At 41.0% G+C, this 17,657-nt stretch overlaps 2 protein-coding genes across 2 annotated transcripts; one reads left to right on the forward strand and one right to left on the reverse strand.

Annotated features, from left to right (window-relative positions):
• Window positions 1-902: 902 nt before the first annotated feature.
• On the forward strand, window positions 903-8,852 carry slc3a1 (solute carrier family 3 member 1). The gene is made up of 10 exons (XM_005804160.3): window positions 903-1,490; window positions 2,559-2,738; window positions 2,867-3,012; window positions 3,102-3,227; window positions 3,373-3,492; window positions 5,658-5,782; window positions 6,473-6,674; window positions 7,715-7,897; window positions 8,078-8,203; window positions 8,302-8,852. The coding sequence occupies exons 1-10, from the start codon at window positions 1,070-1,072 to the stop codon at window positions 8,731-8,733; spliced, it is 2,061 nt and encodes a 686-aa protein (XP_005804217.2). The 5' UTR covers window positions 903-1,069; the 3' UTR covers window positions 8,734-8,852.
• An 85-nt stretch (window positions 8,853-8,937) lies between these two features.
• On the reverse strand, window positions 8,938-17,656 carry prepl (prolyl endopeptidase-like). The gene is made up of 15 exons (XM_014470690.2): window positions 17,315-17,656; window positions 16,282-16,410; window positions 15,922-15,988; window positions 15,663-15,834; window positions 15,488-15,576; window positions 15,000-15,129; window positions 14,696-14,912; window positions 13,624-13,815; window positions 13,277-13,489; window positions 12,988-13,163; window positions 12,039-12,255; window positions 11,315-11,464; window positions 10,944-11,070; window positions 9,867-9,955; window positions 8,938-9,037 (listed from the first exon to the last, which is right to left on the reverse strand). The coding sequence occupies exons 1-15, from the start codon at window positions 17,444-17,446 to the stop codon at window positions 8,960-8,962; spliced, it is 2,178 nt and encodes a 725-aa protein (XP_014326176.1). The 5' UTR covers window positions 17,447-17,656; the 3' UTR covers window positions 8,938-8,959.
• Window position 17,657: the final 1 nt, after the last annotated feature.

The raw sequence follows: 17,657 nt of genomic DNA on the forward strand, positions 1-17,657 counted from the left end.
TTGTTGGATTGAAAATAACTGCTCAGCAAGACCCTACAATTTCATCAGAAGTTGATCTGGAGATCTTGGGTATTGCACAACATTACTAGTAAGTCATCAGTGTAACTAACACCTGAAGCTAATTGAAATGAACTGGAAAAGACTTGAGAAGAAACATCCAGATTTCTTTAGAAATGAAACAACTTTCATGATCACAGCTCCGTGTAAAAAATCAGTTACAGTGTATACTGATGAAACCACGTGTTTACACTGTTTTAAAAGTTATATAACAAATCATACTGAATTGGGACACATTAGTAGGGTGTCCTTCGACAGGGACATCTTTTTATTATTACTATTATTATTATTTAAACTATCAATTATACAAAAAAATAATTTGGGAATGAGGCACATTTGACTGTATATTTTTCCTCCGACACTTGGTATGAAAAAATTATTTTGCTTGCTCTTCTCAAAATGGAGCCGATTCATCAAGATTCTTCTAAAGTAATAATGTGAACAGTGGTTGCAAGAGTTGGGCCAGTACAAGACAGTGGGGGCAAAACATGAAACTCATAAAATTCCACCAAGTCTCACAGGAAAGCTGGTTCTGGCTGATTAGCTGTTGTTTCTTTGCCTTCTAGAGTTGAGAATAATTTCATAATCATTAAAAAAAAAAAAAATTGATGAAAGCTGGCAACAGGTGGAAGGCATTTCTGTCCGCTTTGTTTTGAAGAACATTTTTATCTGGCTGTAGAACATGAGCATCACGAACATTTTAGTGTAATATCTTTTTTTTTAAATTGCTGACGATTCTCAACATACAAGCTGACTGTCCTTCATGCAGCACACCCAGCCCACTCTGCACCAAGATAAGAAAAGCTAATCTGTAACCAGTCCTATGAGCTCTCCGGTTTCCACCGTGTTCCCCCACATTCCACAGGTGGCACTGAGGCAGTCTGAGCTCCATCTGCCACTCCTACCTTCCTAACTTCTCACAGCTTCCTCGCACTTAGTTTCAAAGTTATTTTATGTAAAAATAAAAAAAAATAATAATAATAATAATTCTTGAATTAACAGAAATATCTAGATGAGTTTTAGAAAGAACAGCGGTCAAATGGAGCTGGAGGAAACCATCAGAAACCCGGGTTATAAGGACGCAGTCGACGGCGGGTCGGCGGCGGACGCCTCCAGCTCGGGCACCGGGGAGCGGCGCGACGCCACCGCGGTGAAGCTGGACGCGGCTGCGGACGAGTACACGCAGGTCAAACCGTACGCCGGGATGCCCAAGGAGGTGCTGCTGCTGCACTCCTCCAGGGCTCGGTACCGGGTGCCCAGAGAGATCCTGTTCTGGCTGATAGTGTGCTGCACGCTGGCGCTGGTGGCGGTCACCATCACCATCATCGCGTTGTCCCCGCCGTGCCTGCGCTGGTGGCACATCACCCCGGTCTACCAGGTCTACCCCCGGTCCTTCAAGGACTCTGACGGGGATGGAGTCGGAGACCTCAAAGGTCGGGTGTGGTTGTTGTTTTTTAGTAATTTTATTATTATTATTATTTTATTATTATTATTATTGTTGTTATTATTATTATTGATAAAAGAAAAGACATGATTCACAATCTTTTTAAAATATAAAAAGTAGTACTCCTAGACTCAGATACACCCAAATATAATCTCACCACAAGAAAGTCGCATCGTTTGCAAATGGATCGCTGTGCAAATCAATCAGAAGGATAAAAAGATAATAATAATAATAAAAAAGCTTTATTTGGAGTTCTCAAGCTATCAGTATAGTGAGACATGATGGTGGCAGAATCATGCTGTGGGAATGGCTTTCTTTGACATGATGCAGCGAGTTAAGGTGATTCTGGAGTTTAGAGGAACTACAGCTCACCTCGAAGCACATTGCAAAAAAACAAAGAAATTTTTAATTCAATCACATATACTTTTCAGATAATCCCAGTACTGTAAGATCAGTTAACTACAGTATTTAAAGTAGTTTAAAAAGTATTTATGGAGTTGCAGCGAGCACGTAGCAACAGCAGAAAATCGCCGGTGTTGTGTTATTGGCTTTACAGAAATCCCTCGTACCAGGCATGTATTTAGCGACAGAGAAGAAAAACTCCCCTTTAACAGGAAGAAACCTCCAGCAGAACCAGAGCCTGGGTCAGTATGACCAGGCTCATACTGAATACACAAGAACTAAGAGCGTAACACGACTATTCTGAACTTTCAGAAGGCCTTAACTTTTCAGAAATACAAGATTGTTTTGTGTTTATAAAATTCTTGCTCAACGATCATAATCGGATTGCTTTCAGACCAAAACATTGTTTTTATCTGTTTATAACTATAATGAGAATGCTGTGTAAGAGAGCAGTAAAATGCTGCGCTGTTAGGCAATCATTTTAGGCAACCATTTACTTTAATCGACAATAATTCGGTATGCTGTATCTGTCAAGGCCAGGTAAGAAACTATTGACTCTTTGCAATTACATAAAACTACAGTAAGAGGATTTCAATGATGCGTGCAGCTTGTAATCTGAGTACTTCTGTAACCGCCTGCGTGTCGGCCCATGCAGGAATTAAGGAGAAGCTGGACCACTTCCTGGACCTGAACATCAAGGCGGTGTGGATCAGCCCTTTCTACCGCTCTCCAATGAAAGACTTTGGCTACGATGTGGAGGACTTCAGGGACGTCGACCCGCTCTTCGGAAACATGCAGGACTTTGAAGAACTTTTGGTTGAAATGCACAACAAGGGTGTGTTTTTGTTGTTCTTTTTTTTTTTGTTGTTTTTTTTTCAGAGACGTGGAAGTGGGGTTCCCTGGTTTAGTGTCAGATTGATGATGACTGATTAAAGTGTCTTCCCTCCCACCTCTCCTCCTCAGGTTTGAAGCTGATTATGGACTTCATTCCCAATCACACCAGTGACCGCCACCGCTGGTTCAACCTCAGTCGGACCAGAGATCCTCAATACAAGGATTACTACGTCTGGACGGACTGCGATCCAGCTTTCCCTAAGCCTAACAACTGGGTTTGTGTTTGTGCTGCTGTTTCACACGGCGCCGGGATACATTTTCAAATTTTTTCCACTGCTGATCACGACCTTCACTTGTCACGCAGGTGAGTATCTTTGGAAACTCCTCGTGGACTTACGATGAGGTCAGAGGTCAGTGTTACCTGCACCAGTTCCTCAAGGAGCAGCCAGACCTGAACCTGAGGAACCCCGATGTCGTTCAAGAGATCATCGTAAGATACTGATTCTTAAGAAAACTTTATTCTGTAGTCATTTTGTTGCATCACGACTTAACAGACCGTATGGTAGTCCAATGAAGGTAAAAAGAAAAAGTGTAAAATTCATAATAAAATGTGCATTTTCATTCTTTCCCTGCAGGATCTCATCAGCTTCTGGCTGGAGAAGGGCGTGGACGGCTTCCGGATGGACGCGGTCAAACACATGCTGGAAGCAGCACATCTCAGAGACGAGCCACAGGTGGATCCAGACAAGCCGCCGGTGAGCGTTAGCCTCTGTTAATCAAATACTTGTGTTCAAAAGTTCTCGGGCGCTTCGTACCTGACCACATGTGACCACGTTACAAGCACAAACCCCAATGAGCTTCATCGGGGTTTTATGTTGTCAGACCGACACAAAACGTACGGATGTGACAATGCGTTGTAGACTCAACCTTTGCCGAGTCTACAAGGGGGTTCCGGTAAGCCACCTTTTGTGACCTGATGGCCAAAAAGTGGTTGGTTTTATCAGTCCAGAGCCATTTCTTCCATATGTTTGCTGTACTGAGATGAACTTTAAACTGGACTTTTAATGGCTTTGTGTTTTAATAGTAGGTTCTTTTGTTTTGTTTCATCAGCGTATATGCTAAAATTATGGAGTACACAACTTATAGTTGAGCTCAGCAGCCTCTCCAGAGTTCCCATAGGCCTCTTGGCAGCCTCTCTGAAAAATAAGTGGATGACCATGTGTTGGTGTATAAAATACAAATGAAATATACAGACGTTTGTGGTTTGAATGTGACAAAATGTGGAAAAAAAAATTTAAGCACGACAACATACAAAGCCCGCATCAAATGAACTGATTCTGTCAAGAGTAGTAGACCAAATGCTGTCCACCTTCTCACAAGCGGACGACAGCGCAAAGCATAAAAACCGGTTTCATTCTTTTCCCGCGAGGATATTCTCACAAATCCTCCGCTTTTCTTCCCCCCCCCCCTCCGCTCGTCGTGTTAAATTTTAATTGCCGCTGTAACTCCCACCGCTCAAAGTTCAGCTCAGTTAACAATCCCCGCTTTAACCTTCCGTTATAAAATCCCGATTTTTATTTCATTGACTCATAAAGTGGCGTGTCAGAATCCAGATTAGGATAATGAGATGCATGAAAGCAGCGGCGTGGGCAGAAACACCTCGGCTCGACCGGAACAGCTGAGTGGGACGTTTCTCGCCGCGTGCCATTTACTATTTATCGCTGGCTTAAATGTCAGGTTCATCCCGCGCTTTTCTGAAGAAAACACTGTAATTGCAATTCAAAGACTTAATGACACACTCTGACATAAGTAAAGAAAACCTTGTGGAGGCAGTTTTTTTTCCCCCTACCCTCCTTCCCAACAGAAAAGATTAGCAGAAAAGAAGCATATTTTAGAGGATTAGCAAGTCACTGGGATTTACTGACCACTGTGGACTAATGCTGTAATGCTGGGACTGACTCAGACTTTGATTTTAGATCACACTTAGAGTTTTACACCTTTAGACTGTCAAACAAAAGTAATTTATGGCCTGTTGCAAAATTGGAAACACGGCTATAAACTTATCTGCAGCTTTTTATAACTGCTCCGTCATTTCTGCTTTAAGCGTCTATGGCTGGTAATAGCTGTAAAAATACCACCGTGTTTGTGAGTTAGTGGTTGGCATAATGGCTCGTTTGTTCGGTGACGACGCGAGCCGAGTGGTTTGGAGTTACCCACGCGACCAGACGCACGAGCTGTTAGTCACTGGCCTTTAAACGGAAACTGAGGAGCGAAGCAGGTTGATTCAGTTAAACATGTAGCGCTGGGCCTTGGTACCGCCTGAAATAGAAGTAAGACGCATCAGCCATTAACAAGAAGTGAGCTTCTTTCTTGCAGTTGTTCTAAATAATGAAAAAAAAAAAAAGGTTCACCTGTAAAAGCTAGGCAGGGGTGTCGAACTCCAGTCCTCAAGGGCCGGTGTCCTGCAACTTTTAGATGTGCCTCTGCTGCACCACACCTGAATAGAATAATTAGGTCATTAAGGCTCTGGAGAACTGATCTACACAAGGAGGAGGTCATTAAGCCATTTCATTCCAGTGTTTTGTACTTGTGGCACATCTAAAAACTGCAGGACAGCGGCCCTCGAGGCCTGGAGTTTGACACCTGTGAGCTAGAGGAAAACTTTCCTTCAGTTCTGCTTGACTTGCCAAGTCAAAGTGGGAGTCTTGCATTTGTTTTCTACTTGCATTCCATCACCCCAACCTGAAACCAGCCGGAGAAAGCAGTCCGATTTAGAGACGAGCCCTCCCTAATTTCCAGTAGTCAAACAAAAAATACCTGGAAAATCCAACCAGGCCCTGACCTGGAAAACGACTGAATCCTTTCTGCAAATGCTCTACCGTCTCGTTTAAAAATTTCCTTGAATGTTTTTGCATTTCAGGAATTAGTAACTACAGAGTGGGACTTGTATCACGACTACACCACCAGCCAGGTCGGCTTGCACGACATGCTGAGAGAGTTCAGAGCAGTGATGGACGACTACAGCCGAGAACCTGGCAGATACAGGTGGGAATCCGTGCAGACTACCGCGCTGTACATAAACCTCCAATTAAATTGTTTTATTAAAAAGCCGTGCCTTGAAGTAGAAGCACATTGTCATAGATTCCCCTCATAATTAAGGTTAGTTTATTTCAATAATTTCATTCAAAAAGGGAAACTCATCTTACATTCATTACAAACGGAGGCCGTAGCATAATAATTTGGAATAAATTATTTGTAGTGGTTTTACGTAAGATTCTTTTTCTATGAAAAAGAATGTTGTTTTTTTATCAGCTGCAAACCATGAACATCACAATAAACTGAAAACACACACTCTTTGTGTAATGAATCACTATAGGATTTCACTTTTTAAATTACTGAAATAAATTAACTTTCTGATTGTATCTTGAAGTTCTACGACGTCCTATAAACACAGTATTCCCTGAAGGCTGGATCTTATCAGAAGAACACAGTAGGCCGATAAACTAGATTGTAAGATAATTTCTGATTTCTTTATGGCTCCCTCTAAAGTATAAAAGAATCCCAACATAAAAACAATGTACTATGGGTGGAGTATGTGCATATTTTCAGCAGGTTTAAGACTGAAGGCCTATTTACTTAATGATATCAATGTTTGTATCAGAACAGTTTAGTAAGAAATGGCAGCTTAGTTTGTGTACAATCTCGCACATAAACTGGGTTTTTATTCTTCTGCAGGTTCATGGTGACAGAATCCTATGACTATGAAGAGGTGGATAAGACCATGATGTACTACGGAACGCCGCTAATAAAAGAAAGCGACTTCCCCTTCAACTTTTACCTGCTGGACCTGCCTCAAAACACCAGCGGCTGGTGGGCTAAACATCTGGTTGACCTTTGGATGTCCAACATGCCCAGCGGAAAATGGCCCAACTGGGTGGTAAATATTTACTTAGTTCTTCTGGAATAATAATAATAATAAAAAACGAATGATGCCCTTTCCAGTATGTTGTAATTTATTCAACATTGTACAAACAGATATAAAAAAAAGTGAAGATAAGATCCAGATTCTCTTCTGATAAGAACAAAGAGTCACACGTTTATGATAACAAACATAAACATGTGGCGTTTTCAGCATTTATGATCTTAAACAGCAAAATCATTTTCAATACTGCAGTTGGTTTGAATAAGGCTTATCTATTTTCTCACCCAGGTATTCAAATGAGTCTTCTTAATATTTGTACATGCTGCGTGAACTGAGTACAGATATATAGCATTCTTAAAGTCATGTCAAGTTTATTTGTATCAAATAAAGCAACAAAGCAGTTCAAAGTGCTTCATACCATAAAAACATTATAGAGTAACCAATTATGAAACAAGCAGTAAGCATCACATTTGGTCATATATGTTGATCAATGTTCCATTTAATACTAATCAAAGGCAGATATAAACAGGTGGGTTTTAGTCATGATTTAGAGGAACTCAGTGTTTCTGCAGTTTTGCAAGTTTTCTGGAAGTTCGCTCCAAATTGGTGGTGCGTGGAAAGTGAAAGCGCCTTACACTAAGGCTGAATTCACACATTCACACTCAGAAACATTCACATATTCATAGATTGATACACACATCATTAGAAAACTTGGGGTAAAATGCCTTGCTCCGGGGCACGTTAACATATGCTATGGGAGGAAGCTGGAACTGAGCCCACAATGTTTCAAGCGCAGGAACAGCTGTCCGCCATGAGTGCTACAAGGCCACGCTAGGAATCGGTATCAGCAGGTCAAATCTAAATAAATCTGCATAAATTTCAGTTTGGGGGATCTATAATTTTTTTTTTTGGTGCACAACTTTTAAGTTTTTCTCTTGAGACTTTTTAACTTGAGATATTTTTTTTCCTAACAAAAACCTATCAGGTAAAGTCTTCTGCGATCCACTTAGCTCAATCTCATTCACCTCTCCACCTCTTACCTCCACTGTAACCAGGTCGGAAACCATGACAGGCCTAGAATCGGCTCCAGTGCTGGTCGGATTTATGTTCGTGCCATCAACCTGATGCTACTGACCCTCCCCGGCACACCAACGACTTACTACGGCGAAGAGATTGGCATGGAGAACATTAATATCACACAAAGCCAAGTACAAGACCCTGCTGGGAAGTACAACGTGGTCAGTAGAGTCCGTACCCTGAACAAACACTAAACAAATGTATACAAAGATATGACTTTAATTCATGGCATTACAAAAACAAAGGAACGGTTCAAGTAAAGGAGGTTTTATTGATGGCTAGCTGTAGTTATTGTGTATTAGGTCAACTGGAGTATAATCATTTGTATTCTTTGACCTCAGAGTCTCAGTCGTGACCCTCAGCGATCTCCGATGCAGTGGAATAGTGAGAAGAACGCGGGTTTCAACACCCAAACCAACAACACATGGTTACCTGTACATCCCAGTTACGAAACCGTCAATGTGGAGGTATGCGACATCTAACGCAACACTGAGAAAACCCCTGATAAAAGATAGTTCTCATATCCGTCTCACTGTTTTATCTTTTGTCCATTCTTTCCCCTCAGGTCCAGAATAAAGATGAAGGCTCCGTTCTCTCTCAGTATCGTTTCTTGAATGGCCTGCGGCAGTCGGAGCTCCCTTTTCTGCGCGGTTGGTTCTGCTACGTCCTCTCTGACACCAACGTTTTCTCTTACCTCAGAGAGCTCGATGGGCACAAAGAAGCGTACCTCATGGTGATTAACTTCGGCAGAGGACCCAGCACAACGGATCTCTCTGCTGTTAAGGAGCTGCCCGACGAGCTCCGGGTGCTGATGAGCACCAACACAGCCAACAATCAGAAAGTATTCCAGAAATCCCGCATCCAGACAGAGGCGGGAGAGGGTTTGGTCATTCGGTACTCCACCTACACTCGGTTTCATCCCAACCATCCTGCACAGTGCTACGTCTCTGAGAAGGCCTGCTACTTGGAGACTGTTGGCATTCTTTACAAATGCTAAAGCAATTTAGCATTAACGAAAACTGTACAGTCTCGTCAATCGATTTACTGAGGTTGTCCTGAGGTGTCTTGATTCAAAAGGAATAATGGAACACAATAAAGCAAACGCTTGTCGATGAATTCGCTGGACGTGATTTCTTTCTTTTTCCACATGCAAAGTGGAAGACTTGGTTGTCACGGTGATGCAAATACAGCTCTGCTTTTCTTACTGCCTCTTCACAGCTGAGCTATCTCTTCCTCTTGCGTCGAGGTTGTGGAGTGTCCAGGTTCAGCTCCGTGTATAGAAACGCAAGCTTAAAAGCCTCCTGCGTCAGGAAGAAAACACACTTTCTTTGTAAATTTAATGGAAAGTAAAAGTTAGCCAAATTATGACCAATATGCAGTATTACCTATGCCTGCTGAACTCCAACACATTGGTGTGGTAGATTAAATTAAATAACCTAGTACTAATTTGTAGCTTCTAATAACACATTTCAGTCGTTCTTTTCCAGGGTCTAAAGAGCAAAGGACTTCAATGGTCTTTAAAGTTTGTTTTTTTTTAATGTGGATTTTCTCAAAGAAGCAATAATTTCCTCAATCTGGCTTTGGCAGCATTGTTAGAGCTCGTTTAAATTGGTTGGTTTCCTGCCACAAACCCATGATGCTGTGATGCTATCATAAAGTGGAACCTTCTGCTCCAGAACCGACTCCTTCGAGTACGACTGAAATTCCCAGCTGCTGTCATGGACAAGCCGGGTGCCTTCAGGAGAACGGTTTTATGGCAAAGGTCAAGCTATTGTGCTACAAAGACAACAACTTTCGGAGGAGGCAGGGCTTTCAAACCCAACATCACTGCATTAACTCGTCTCATCAAGGTGCTGGTGAACTGCTCAAACTGGATGAAATAACCCAGAACACACATCAGAACTGATTTTGGACTGGACAGTGGAGGCTTACATTAAGTTTGTGGACAGGCTTCAATCTTAACCCAACTGAAACTGTATTCAATAATTGGTGAGTGTCAGGAAACCAACCGCAAGTTGAAAGAAGATTGGCCAAACATCCAGCCAGAACTATCACAGGAGTTTGTTTCTAGATATCAGGAAGTACGGTTTCTGTACTTAACCTCCCTGTTCCTCTCGCTTTCTGACTCACCTCTTCCAGCATCTGAACAAAGTCTTCAGGTCCAAGATGGTTTGCTCCTGGTTGGACGTTCAGAACTATGCTTGGTGCCGATTCACAATCTGAAGGAAAGAATACAAAAGCAAGATAAAAGAAAACGGTCTATTTTTAGAAATCGCCTTCATCTCACTGCGAACCCAGTATCTCTACGTCTAACTGCCCCACTCCATGTTATCCACCTTCCTCCTTTCTGTGGTACGGACTGATTCACAAGTACGGTCTTGACCTTGACAGCTCCCCCGTCTGTGGAGTCTAATCTCTTGCTCTGATACGCTATCTCTTTACCATGCTAATGGGCCTTCCCGCCCGCCTCGATGCGCCTGTGCCATCAGCACTTTATCAAAGACTCAGGAGAACAGAGAGACAGATTAGGGAGACATCTCCCCACAAACGCAGGCACCGAAGCTGCCCGGTGTGTGCGTGAACAACGGGGGTGCGAAATGGTGGAGCAGAGAGATAATATGTGCATTTGAAGCTGGAGGAGACGAGGCAGAGATAGAGAGAGAGCGAGAGAGTGGTGTAAATAAGGAGTACCAGCAACGTCTTGAAGGAAGATTATAAGTGAGAGGGAGAAAGAGCCTGTCTGGGGGGAAAAAAAGAGAGCAATTAGCTGACACATGCACGGGTTTTACCACAAGGTGACCAATGCTGCACGGTAGAAAGACATCCCCCAGACACCCGTACATCTATTACTGCTGCCTCCGCTGACCTTCACACTGACACTACTATTGGGGGATGACCCAGAGCTATAAAACCTCCGTTGAAGAGGAAACGACTCCTAGAAGAATACGGAAAATCTCCATGGGATTTAAATTGCACCGGCGACCTCGTCCAGCGAAAAGACGCATTAAAAGATCAACTGGAGAGGTTCTCTGAAAACAACCTCACAGGTGTGCTTCAAGGGAGAAGATTCACAACAAGAAAAGTGCTCTAATAAAAATAAGAATAAAGTATACCATCAAACAAAACAAATGGCTGTCACTTTACATGTCAGGTGCTGTAGCGCTCCGATTATAGAAAATTATTAAAATGGAGTCTGTCTGAAAGTACCTGCATTTTGCTTCCTGTTTAAGTGTGTATGAATGGCTTCCTTTATATATTTGGTGTATTTGAGGACACCTTCCAGAGGAATCCTAGGATCACCGCTGTAGGCTGTCAGCAGCATAGATGGGTAGCACTGTTTCACACACAAAGAATGGAAAAAAACCATAAATTAAGAATATCTAAGAGTTGAAAGAAAAGGGATTTTCAAATCATAAATTTAAGGTTTGAAATTATCTATAAAATGACAGATGAATATACATTTAACCACAAATGTATGAAGTGAATTCTACATGTTTTTTTCTTGTTACATTGTGCCAAAATGAACACAGAAGTTAGTTTAAGAGAGTGAAACTGCAGAGGAAGCAGCTTCCTCATACCTGAGGAGTGATGTTGTGAAGGGGACAGTATGAAGCGATGATGTGTCTGTGATGCAGGTTTCCCACTGCGTCCCCCCACTCATCTCTGTCCTCCACAGTCAGAGGCAGATCAGCTTTCTCCATAGTTCCCAACACATCGAGGAAAGGAGCCTGCACAGAGAAATAGGGATGCCTTCAGATCTGCAAGGTTTCTATAAATGTTGCATTTCGTAAATGTCAAGACACAAATTTACTAATTGTTTTCTTGCAGTTGTTTTTAAGTTCATTTGTATTTCGTTTAAGTACAAAAAGTACAAAACAGTTACATTTGTTCCACTAGTCACAAAACAGAAAGATATAGAAGTTTTATTTCAGCAGGATGATACAGGACTACCTTACTGATTTTAGATCAGTTTAGTCTATTTAGATCAGCTCTATTATAGAATCTGTAACATTTTGTAAATTTTAACCTGAACTCTGATCATAAATACAAATTCTATATGTTTCTAAATACCCCAAAGGTGAAAGATCTTCTGTAGATCGATGTAAAAAGTTTTTAGATTTTCTGAATTTCTGCACTGTTTAGATATATAATAATAATAATAATAATAATAATAATAATAATATTTTATATTAATAATAACATGTAAAAAATATTTTAACCCTAAATATGGATGAAACCTAGCCCTCACTTGAGACAACCTCTGAGATAAAAACACAGACCCTGACACATTTAACATTTTACCTGCAGTGTTGCAGCACGCATCATGTTTGGCTTCCAGTTGCACAGCGCCGCCACTGGTACGGCTCCAGCACTGCAGGCTGTGAGGGCAGTGAGTGAAGCAGAGGAGACTCCCGAAGAGAAAAGCTTCTGGAGACAGGCCTGGAGGTCCTCCGCCCCCCTCCGCTTCCCTTCCACCCTGGCTTGTCTGTGCCAAGAGAGGCCGCGCTCCCCCCCGCCTCTGCGCGCAGAAAAGAGACGATCCCCAGCAAATTCTTTTTGGATACACAAAGTATCTTCCACTGCTGTGTTAAATGTTCTCCATAAAATCAAACTTTATTAGTGTTTGAGAGAATTACTTGGATTATTATGCCATTATGAATAAATTACTTGAAAATGTTCTCAAAAACAACAATATTATCATTTATTTTAAAAAAAAAATTACTGGTCAATTTATTGTCCAGCAACATTTGTTATTGTGACAAGTTTAAACATTTAAAAGTTTATTGTTTTTAATGGTAATAATTTTAGTACATTTCCTTCCAGCAACATCATCAGCTTGACTCTGTGGAGTCCATAACACGTGTAGAAGATGATGGTACTTTTTAAGAGTTGTTGAACATTCCAAGTATGTAAAATATATTTGTAGTCTACCTCAGTTTTCTCAAGGATATTTATGTTCAGATTTAGGTTTTGATAGATGAATATGACAGATCGGGTATTCTTTTCTGACTGTTTCACAGCGGCTATCTTACACTGCATAAACTCAGATCCCCGACAGCTCTGCACACTAGGAAAGTGGAACCCTGCCAGAGTTTAGAAGAAAAAAAAGGAAACCTGTTGCTCAATCTAACAGGAATCTAAGCTAAAATGTACTTTCTACAACATTTAGTAAGCCTGTTGCAAATAATCTAGAAAAATCAAATAAGTTTTTTTGTGTTTTTTTTAAATCACAAGAAGGATGATGTCTTACCTAATGTGACAGTAGGCCAGTGCCCAGCCTTGCTCCAACAGAAAACGTCTCACTGGGCAGAACTCCATACTGAGGTCTCTACCATAAGCTCCATATACATGTACAAGCAAAGGCGCCTGACTCAGATCCTCCACAGGTACGGCATGGAAGAGCGTCACTGGCACTAAAGTGCCATCCTGATGAAAGAACCGAACAGCAGTGGATGTTTTTGCTGGTCAAGGTGCGACAAGAGCATAAACATCTCTCTGCTTGCAACAGTTTACTCTGTGAGTTTGTTTTAAAGTCTTACTTGGCTGCAGGCCTTCAAGCGTGTGGTGACGGACTTGTGGTGACTCTCAGAGTTGGTCTGAGTTCCTGGGTCTGACAACAAAAGTCCTTTCTCAGGATCCAGCGAGAATGGGACAGGTGGGTGGACGGGAGACGATAAGAGGAACTCTAACACGTTTTGCCGGTCTGCCAAGCCCGGTTTCTTGGTTTCAATAGCGCAAGCCCAGGACGGGAGCTTAGGAATGAAAGAAGAAATATAACATTACTGGAGTAAAAAACAAACAAACAAAAAAAAACATGAAAGAATATAAGAATAGGTAGAAAATTTAGAAGACTTTTCTTCCAAGTTATCCCGTCTCTCACACTGACCTCTATAATGTATGTCTCTTCGGGATTGCGCAGTGACATCACGCTTAAAGCGAGTTCATTGGCTGGCGTCTTTAGAACCAACAAGCAGTAGTCTCCAACTACGTCCATGTCTTTGATAGTAGTGTCAGGTTTAGGGACAAATAAAGGCGCCCATGAAGCCATTGACGGCTCAGATGTGGGAGATTGCATCACCTAGTAAACAGAAAGAAGACGCACATTATGTGAAACAAGAATAACAGATATGTACATGTTTGTTGCTTGAAATAACCTAGTAATTTATGAGAAATCAAAGGTAGCTGCTGATAGCATACAGTATCTCAAAGGTGTTCATACCAGATTTTAACCACCATAAGTGTATTTTGTTAGGATTTTGGGTGGCAAACACAAAGTAGAACAAAATAGAGAAATTGGAGGAAAATGACACATGGCTTTCAAAAGCTTTTACAAATAAATATCTGAAAAATGTGAAGTTAATTTGTACACAAAGCACTTTCCTCTGAAATTAGCAGTTTTTTAAACAGTTTTTAGATATTTATATAGAAAGGTTTTTATTTGTGTCCAAAGGGCAATTAATTTTACAGCATGTCACAATAAAAACCATAGAAACAACAACAAACCAACATTAATATTTAGCTAGAAGGCAAGACACTAAATTCCCCTGCTTCAACCAATAGAGGTTAAAAGCACAAAACATTTGGAATACCTTAAATCAATTCATCATTTAACATATGTAACTATTAGACCTTAAGGTAGGACAGATTATGGAAATTTTAGCTACGCAAAATTTTCAAAAATGGCATGTGCTGACTCTTTGGCACCTAAACCAGAACTACAGACCCAATTTACATATTGATCTAAGAGGATCTAAAAGCCCAAAATGAGGAATCAGCTGTAATAATTAGGCATTAGAGTTAATTCAACAAAGGCACTGAATATGTGGTATGAACCAACTGCATAATCCCTCGACTGCATATAATTTTTTTCTTTTAAAGTCTTACATAAATTTACATTACTGTAAATATTCTGTTTTTTCTCTTGGATTCATTTTGATAAGTTGTTGTTGAAACTGTACCTGATACTCCTGTCCTGGCCCAGTATTAGCCAGTATAATAAGCGATCCTTTCCAGTGCTCCACATGGTAGAGGAGGTCCAGCTGACGAGGCTGAATCACAAAAGGCTCTAGATGGGACTTTGTCACATCAATCAGCATCACCTCTGAACGTGTTCTACTGTTGCAGTTAATGGCGAGGATCTGTCGGTCTCTGGACAGGGCAACCTCCACAAACACACTGCGGAGAGGACGGTGCGGTTTAGGTCACCTGGTTAATTATTTGACAGAAGGAAGACGGTTTACCTGACACAACGCTAACACGCACTCAGGCTGAGTTTCCTCGTACACGGACGTTACTTTGCCGCTTCCTTCGGAGGCGAGGTCCAGGCGAAACACGCAGCTGGAACTCAGGCCTTCCAGAGTTGTGAAAAACAGGACATCATCCGTCGCCCACTCTTCATAGATGTACATAAACATAAAAGTCAAGATCGATACAAACTGCATCTCTACATCTATTCATTTTAGGTTTTCGGTGCTTTAAATGATCTGATTCGTAACTTGTTCTGTCATTTAAATCTAATGTTAAGTTTACAAAGCCACATATTACAGATTCCACCAGTTTCTAATACATAAATAAAAGGATAAAGGCAAAATGGTAAAATAGGAAAGACGAATTAAAAACAGAAAACACATCCAATTCTTAGCTATAAAAGGGATGCATTTATTTTTACAACTGCACATTAGGTATACTTTGTTTTAACTCTGTAATCTTTGGCACGGCTGAATTATTCTAAAACATTTTTGAATATTTACCAAAACTGAAGACGCTCTGTAGCTCAAGAAGGATGTGGTGGGGGGACAAAATGGAAATAATTCTCTCTCCAAGTCTCACAACAACACACCTTCATTATCACAGTAAAAAATATAAAATAATTAAAATCTGGCAGTCAGCATTTTGGAATAAGTTACACCTCTATGTTTAATTTACTTGAGCTCTTCTGTGTGACAACATTTTAGTGTGGCGGCGAGATGCTTTTCATGTGGAGACAGACGAATTCTCTGAATTGTCCACTGAAACCCCTCATCACTCTCAGCTCTCGTCCTCCTTTCCGCCCTCGATACATGTTCCAGATTTAACACCTGGTCAGGTTCTGGAGTACCTAAAAATATGGAGGACGAGGAAGAATAAATGTCTGCGTAAATGTAATTTCTATGCCCATGAAAATATATGTTCATTCACTGCTTACGATCTCTTTTGTCTATTCTGTAGATGCCGTCAGCTTTAATGAAGTATACATGGTGACATCCGCACACCTGGAACGGGACAAACCACAGGAAGTTGAAAGAGTAAAATGGAGTTTTATTCATTTATAAAGTTATTGACATCTAGATTAGGCAACTGGAGAAAGGCGGAGTGGCCAAAGAGAAACTCCATGCAGAAACAGTTGCCTTGAACTGCTTGAAGGCGACAGTGCCATGAACTGTGTTACTGGGTAGCTCAGGACTGATTGTATTCATATTATACTTTATTTTAATCACCCGCAGCGCACACTAAGTTCGCAATGTAAACCACAACAACATGATTACAACCCTGAACCTTGTCTTACCACAGAGTAATCAGGTATACTGTTGAACCGGTGGTATGTTGCCTTCAGTCTCCTTACAAAATACTTCTTTAATTGCTGGTACTTGTCAGATCCAGAGCTCAGATGATCGGATGACAAGCCAGAAGCTTCCTGAAGTAAAAAATTCAAACCAAACAAAAACACTTATCAATGTTGGAGCGATATTACACTATTAATAACCTAAAGGCATTTCTTGACCTAATTACATCTTCTTTTCATCACAAAAGATATAGAGACACACTTGAAAATCACTAAAGAAATTTATTATTTTTTTCATTTATTTTAATGTTGCTGAATAAAAATAAAATGCACAACCAATAAGGACATATTTATTTCAACAACATGAATGTGATCATCTATTAAAAATGCATTAGGTTGGAGTAGAGCAGCATGAAATCATGTTTTAATTCTTAAATACTTTAAAGTAGTCCTAAATCCTTGTGCTTTTTCTGATTTACATCACTATAACAACAACAAACGTCAATACAATTTCTTGGGATTTTATGGGACAGACACAGAAAAGCATAATTATTAAGCAGTCCACTGCATTCTAATCTTTTATGGTTTACTGCGGAGATGGCTGAAGCGGTGTTAGTTTTCTATCACACAAAGCATTGTGAATGTAGGCCAAAAAGCGAACCGTTTCTGGCTCCTGTTCCTGGTGAAGAAAAGCCAGACCCAAAGCATGATGCAGCCACCACCAGATTTTTGTTTTATGGAAATGGTGAGTTCAGGGTCATGTGTAGTGCTGGTTTTGCACGACAGTTTTGACCAATATGTGGGTTTTTGGCGAACTGCAAACAAGACAGCTTTCTTCTCGCTACTCTTCCATAAAGGATAGGATTGTAGCGAACACAGCTAAACGTTGTCACGTTATAAATGTATTTGACAACTCGGTAAAGAGGTATCACTTTGAATAATGAATGACTTCAAACAACCGAATGATGGAGCACTCGGTAACTTTACACCAAGCGAACAGTGAACACGAACTTTAAAGGTTGCTGACCGTTCTTACCGAAGTGCACCAACGCTGGACGGATAAGGACCACCATGCTTTCCGTTTAGAAACCCTAGGGTCCCAGAAACGAACCCGAGAAACACCGAGCAGCGGAGCAGAGGAGCACAGCAGTGAACGTAAAACTGTCATATCCAACACTGAACTATTAATTAGCCATTGCAGCGTTTACGTTCAGCTAATTGGCTCGCTATTCCGACAGAGAGCTGCATTTGCTATTCCAAGGATAGAAGAAAGGATATGCGCACTTAAAGCGTTAACATTTACAATTTTGTTGTGAATTAACATTTGTTATAAGTTAGCGACAGAACAGCTCGAAACTAGCACGGTGACGCAGCCAGAA

The sequence above is a fragment of the Xiphophorus maculatus genome, chromosome 22 (genome assembly GCF_002775205.1).
Source record: "Xiphophorus maculatus strain JP 163 A chromosome 22, X_maculatus-5.0-male, whole genome shotgun sequence".
NCBI classification, from domain to species: Eukaryota; Metazoa; Chordata; class Actinopteri; order Cyprinodontiformes; family Poeciliidae; genus Xiphophorus; species Xiphophorus maculatus.

Bases quoted from the DNA above. Each gene is read 5' to 3' on its own strand.
- prepl (XM_014470690.2), bottom strand. From the start codon at position 17,446: ATGACAGTTTTACGTTCACTGCTGTGCTCCTCTGCTCCGCTGCTCGGT. The intron at 15,989-16,281 runs GTAAGACAAGGT...GTCCCGTTCCAG, and splicing joins GTATACCTGATTACTCTGTG to GTGTGCGGATGTCACCATGT. The intron at 15,835-15,921 runs GTAAGCAGTGAA...CCATATTTTTAG, and splicing joins CAGAATAGACAAAAGAGATC to GTACTCCAGAACCTGACCAG.
- slc3a1 (XM_005804160.3), top strand. From the start codon at position 1,070: ATGAGTTTTAGAAAGAACAGCGGTCAAATGGAGCTGGAGGAAACCATC. The intron at 1,491-2,558 runs GTCGGGTGTGGT...CGGCCCATGCAG, and splicing joins TGGAGTCGGAGACCTCAAAG to GAATTAAGGAGAAGCTGGAC. The intron at 3,013-3,101 runs GTTTGTGTTTGT...CTTGTCACGCAG, and splicing joins TCCCTAAGCCTAACAACTGG to GTGAGTATCTTTGGAAACTC.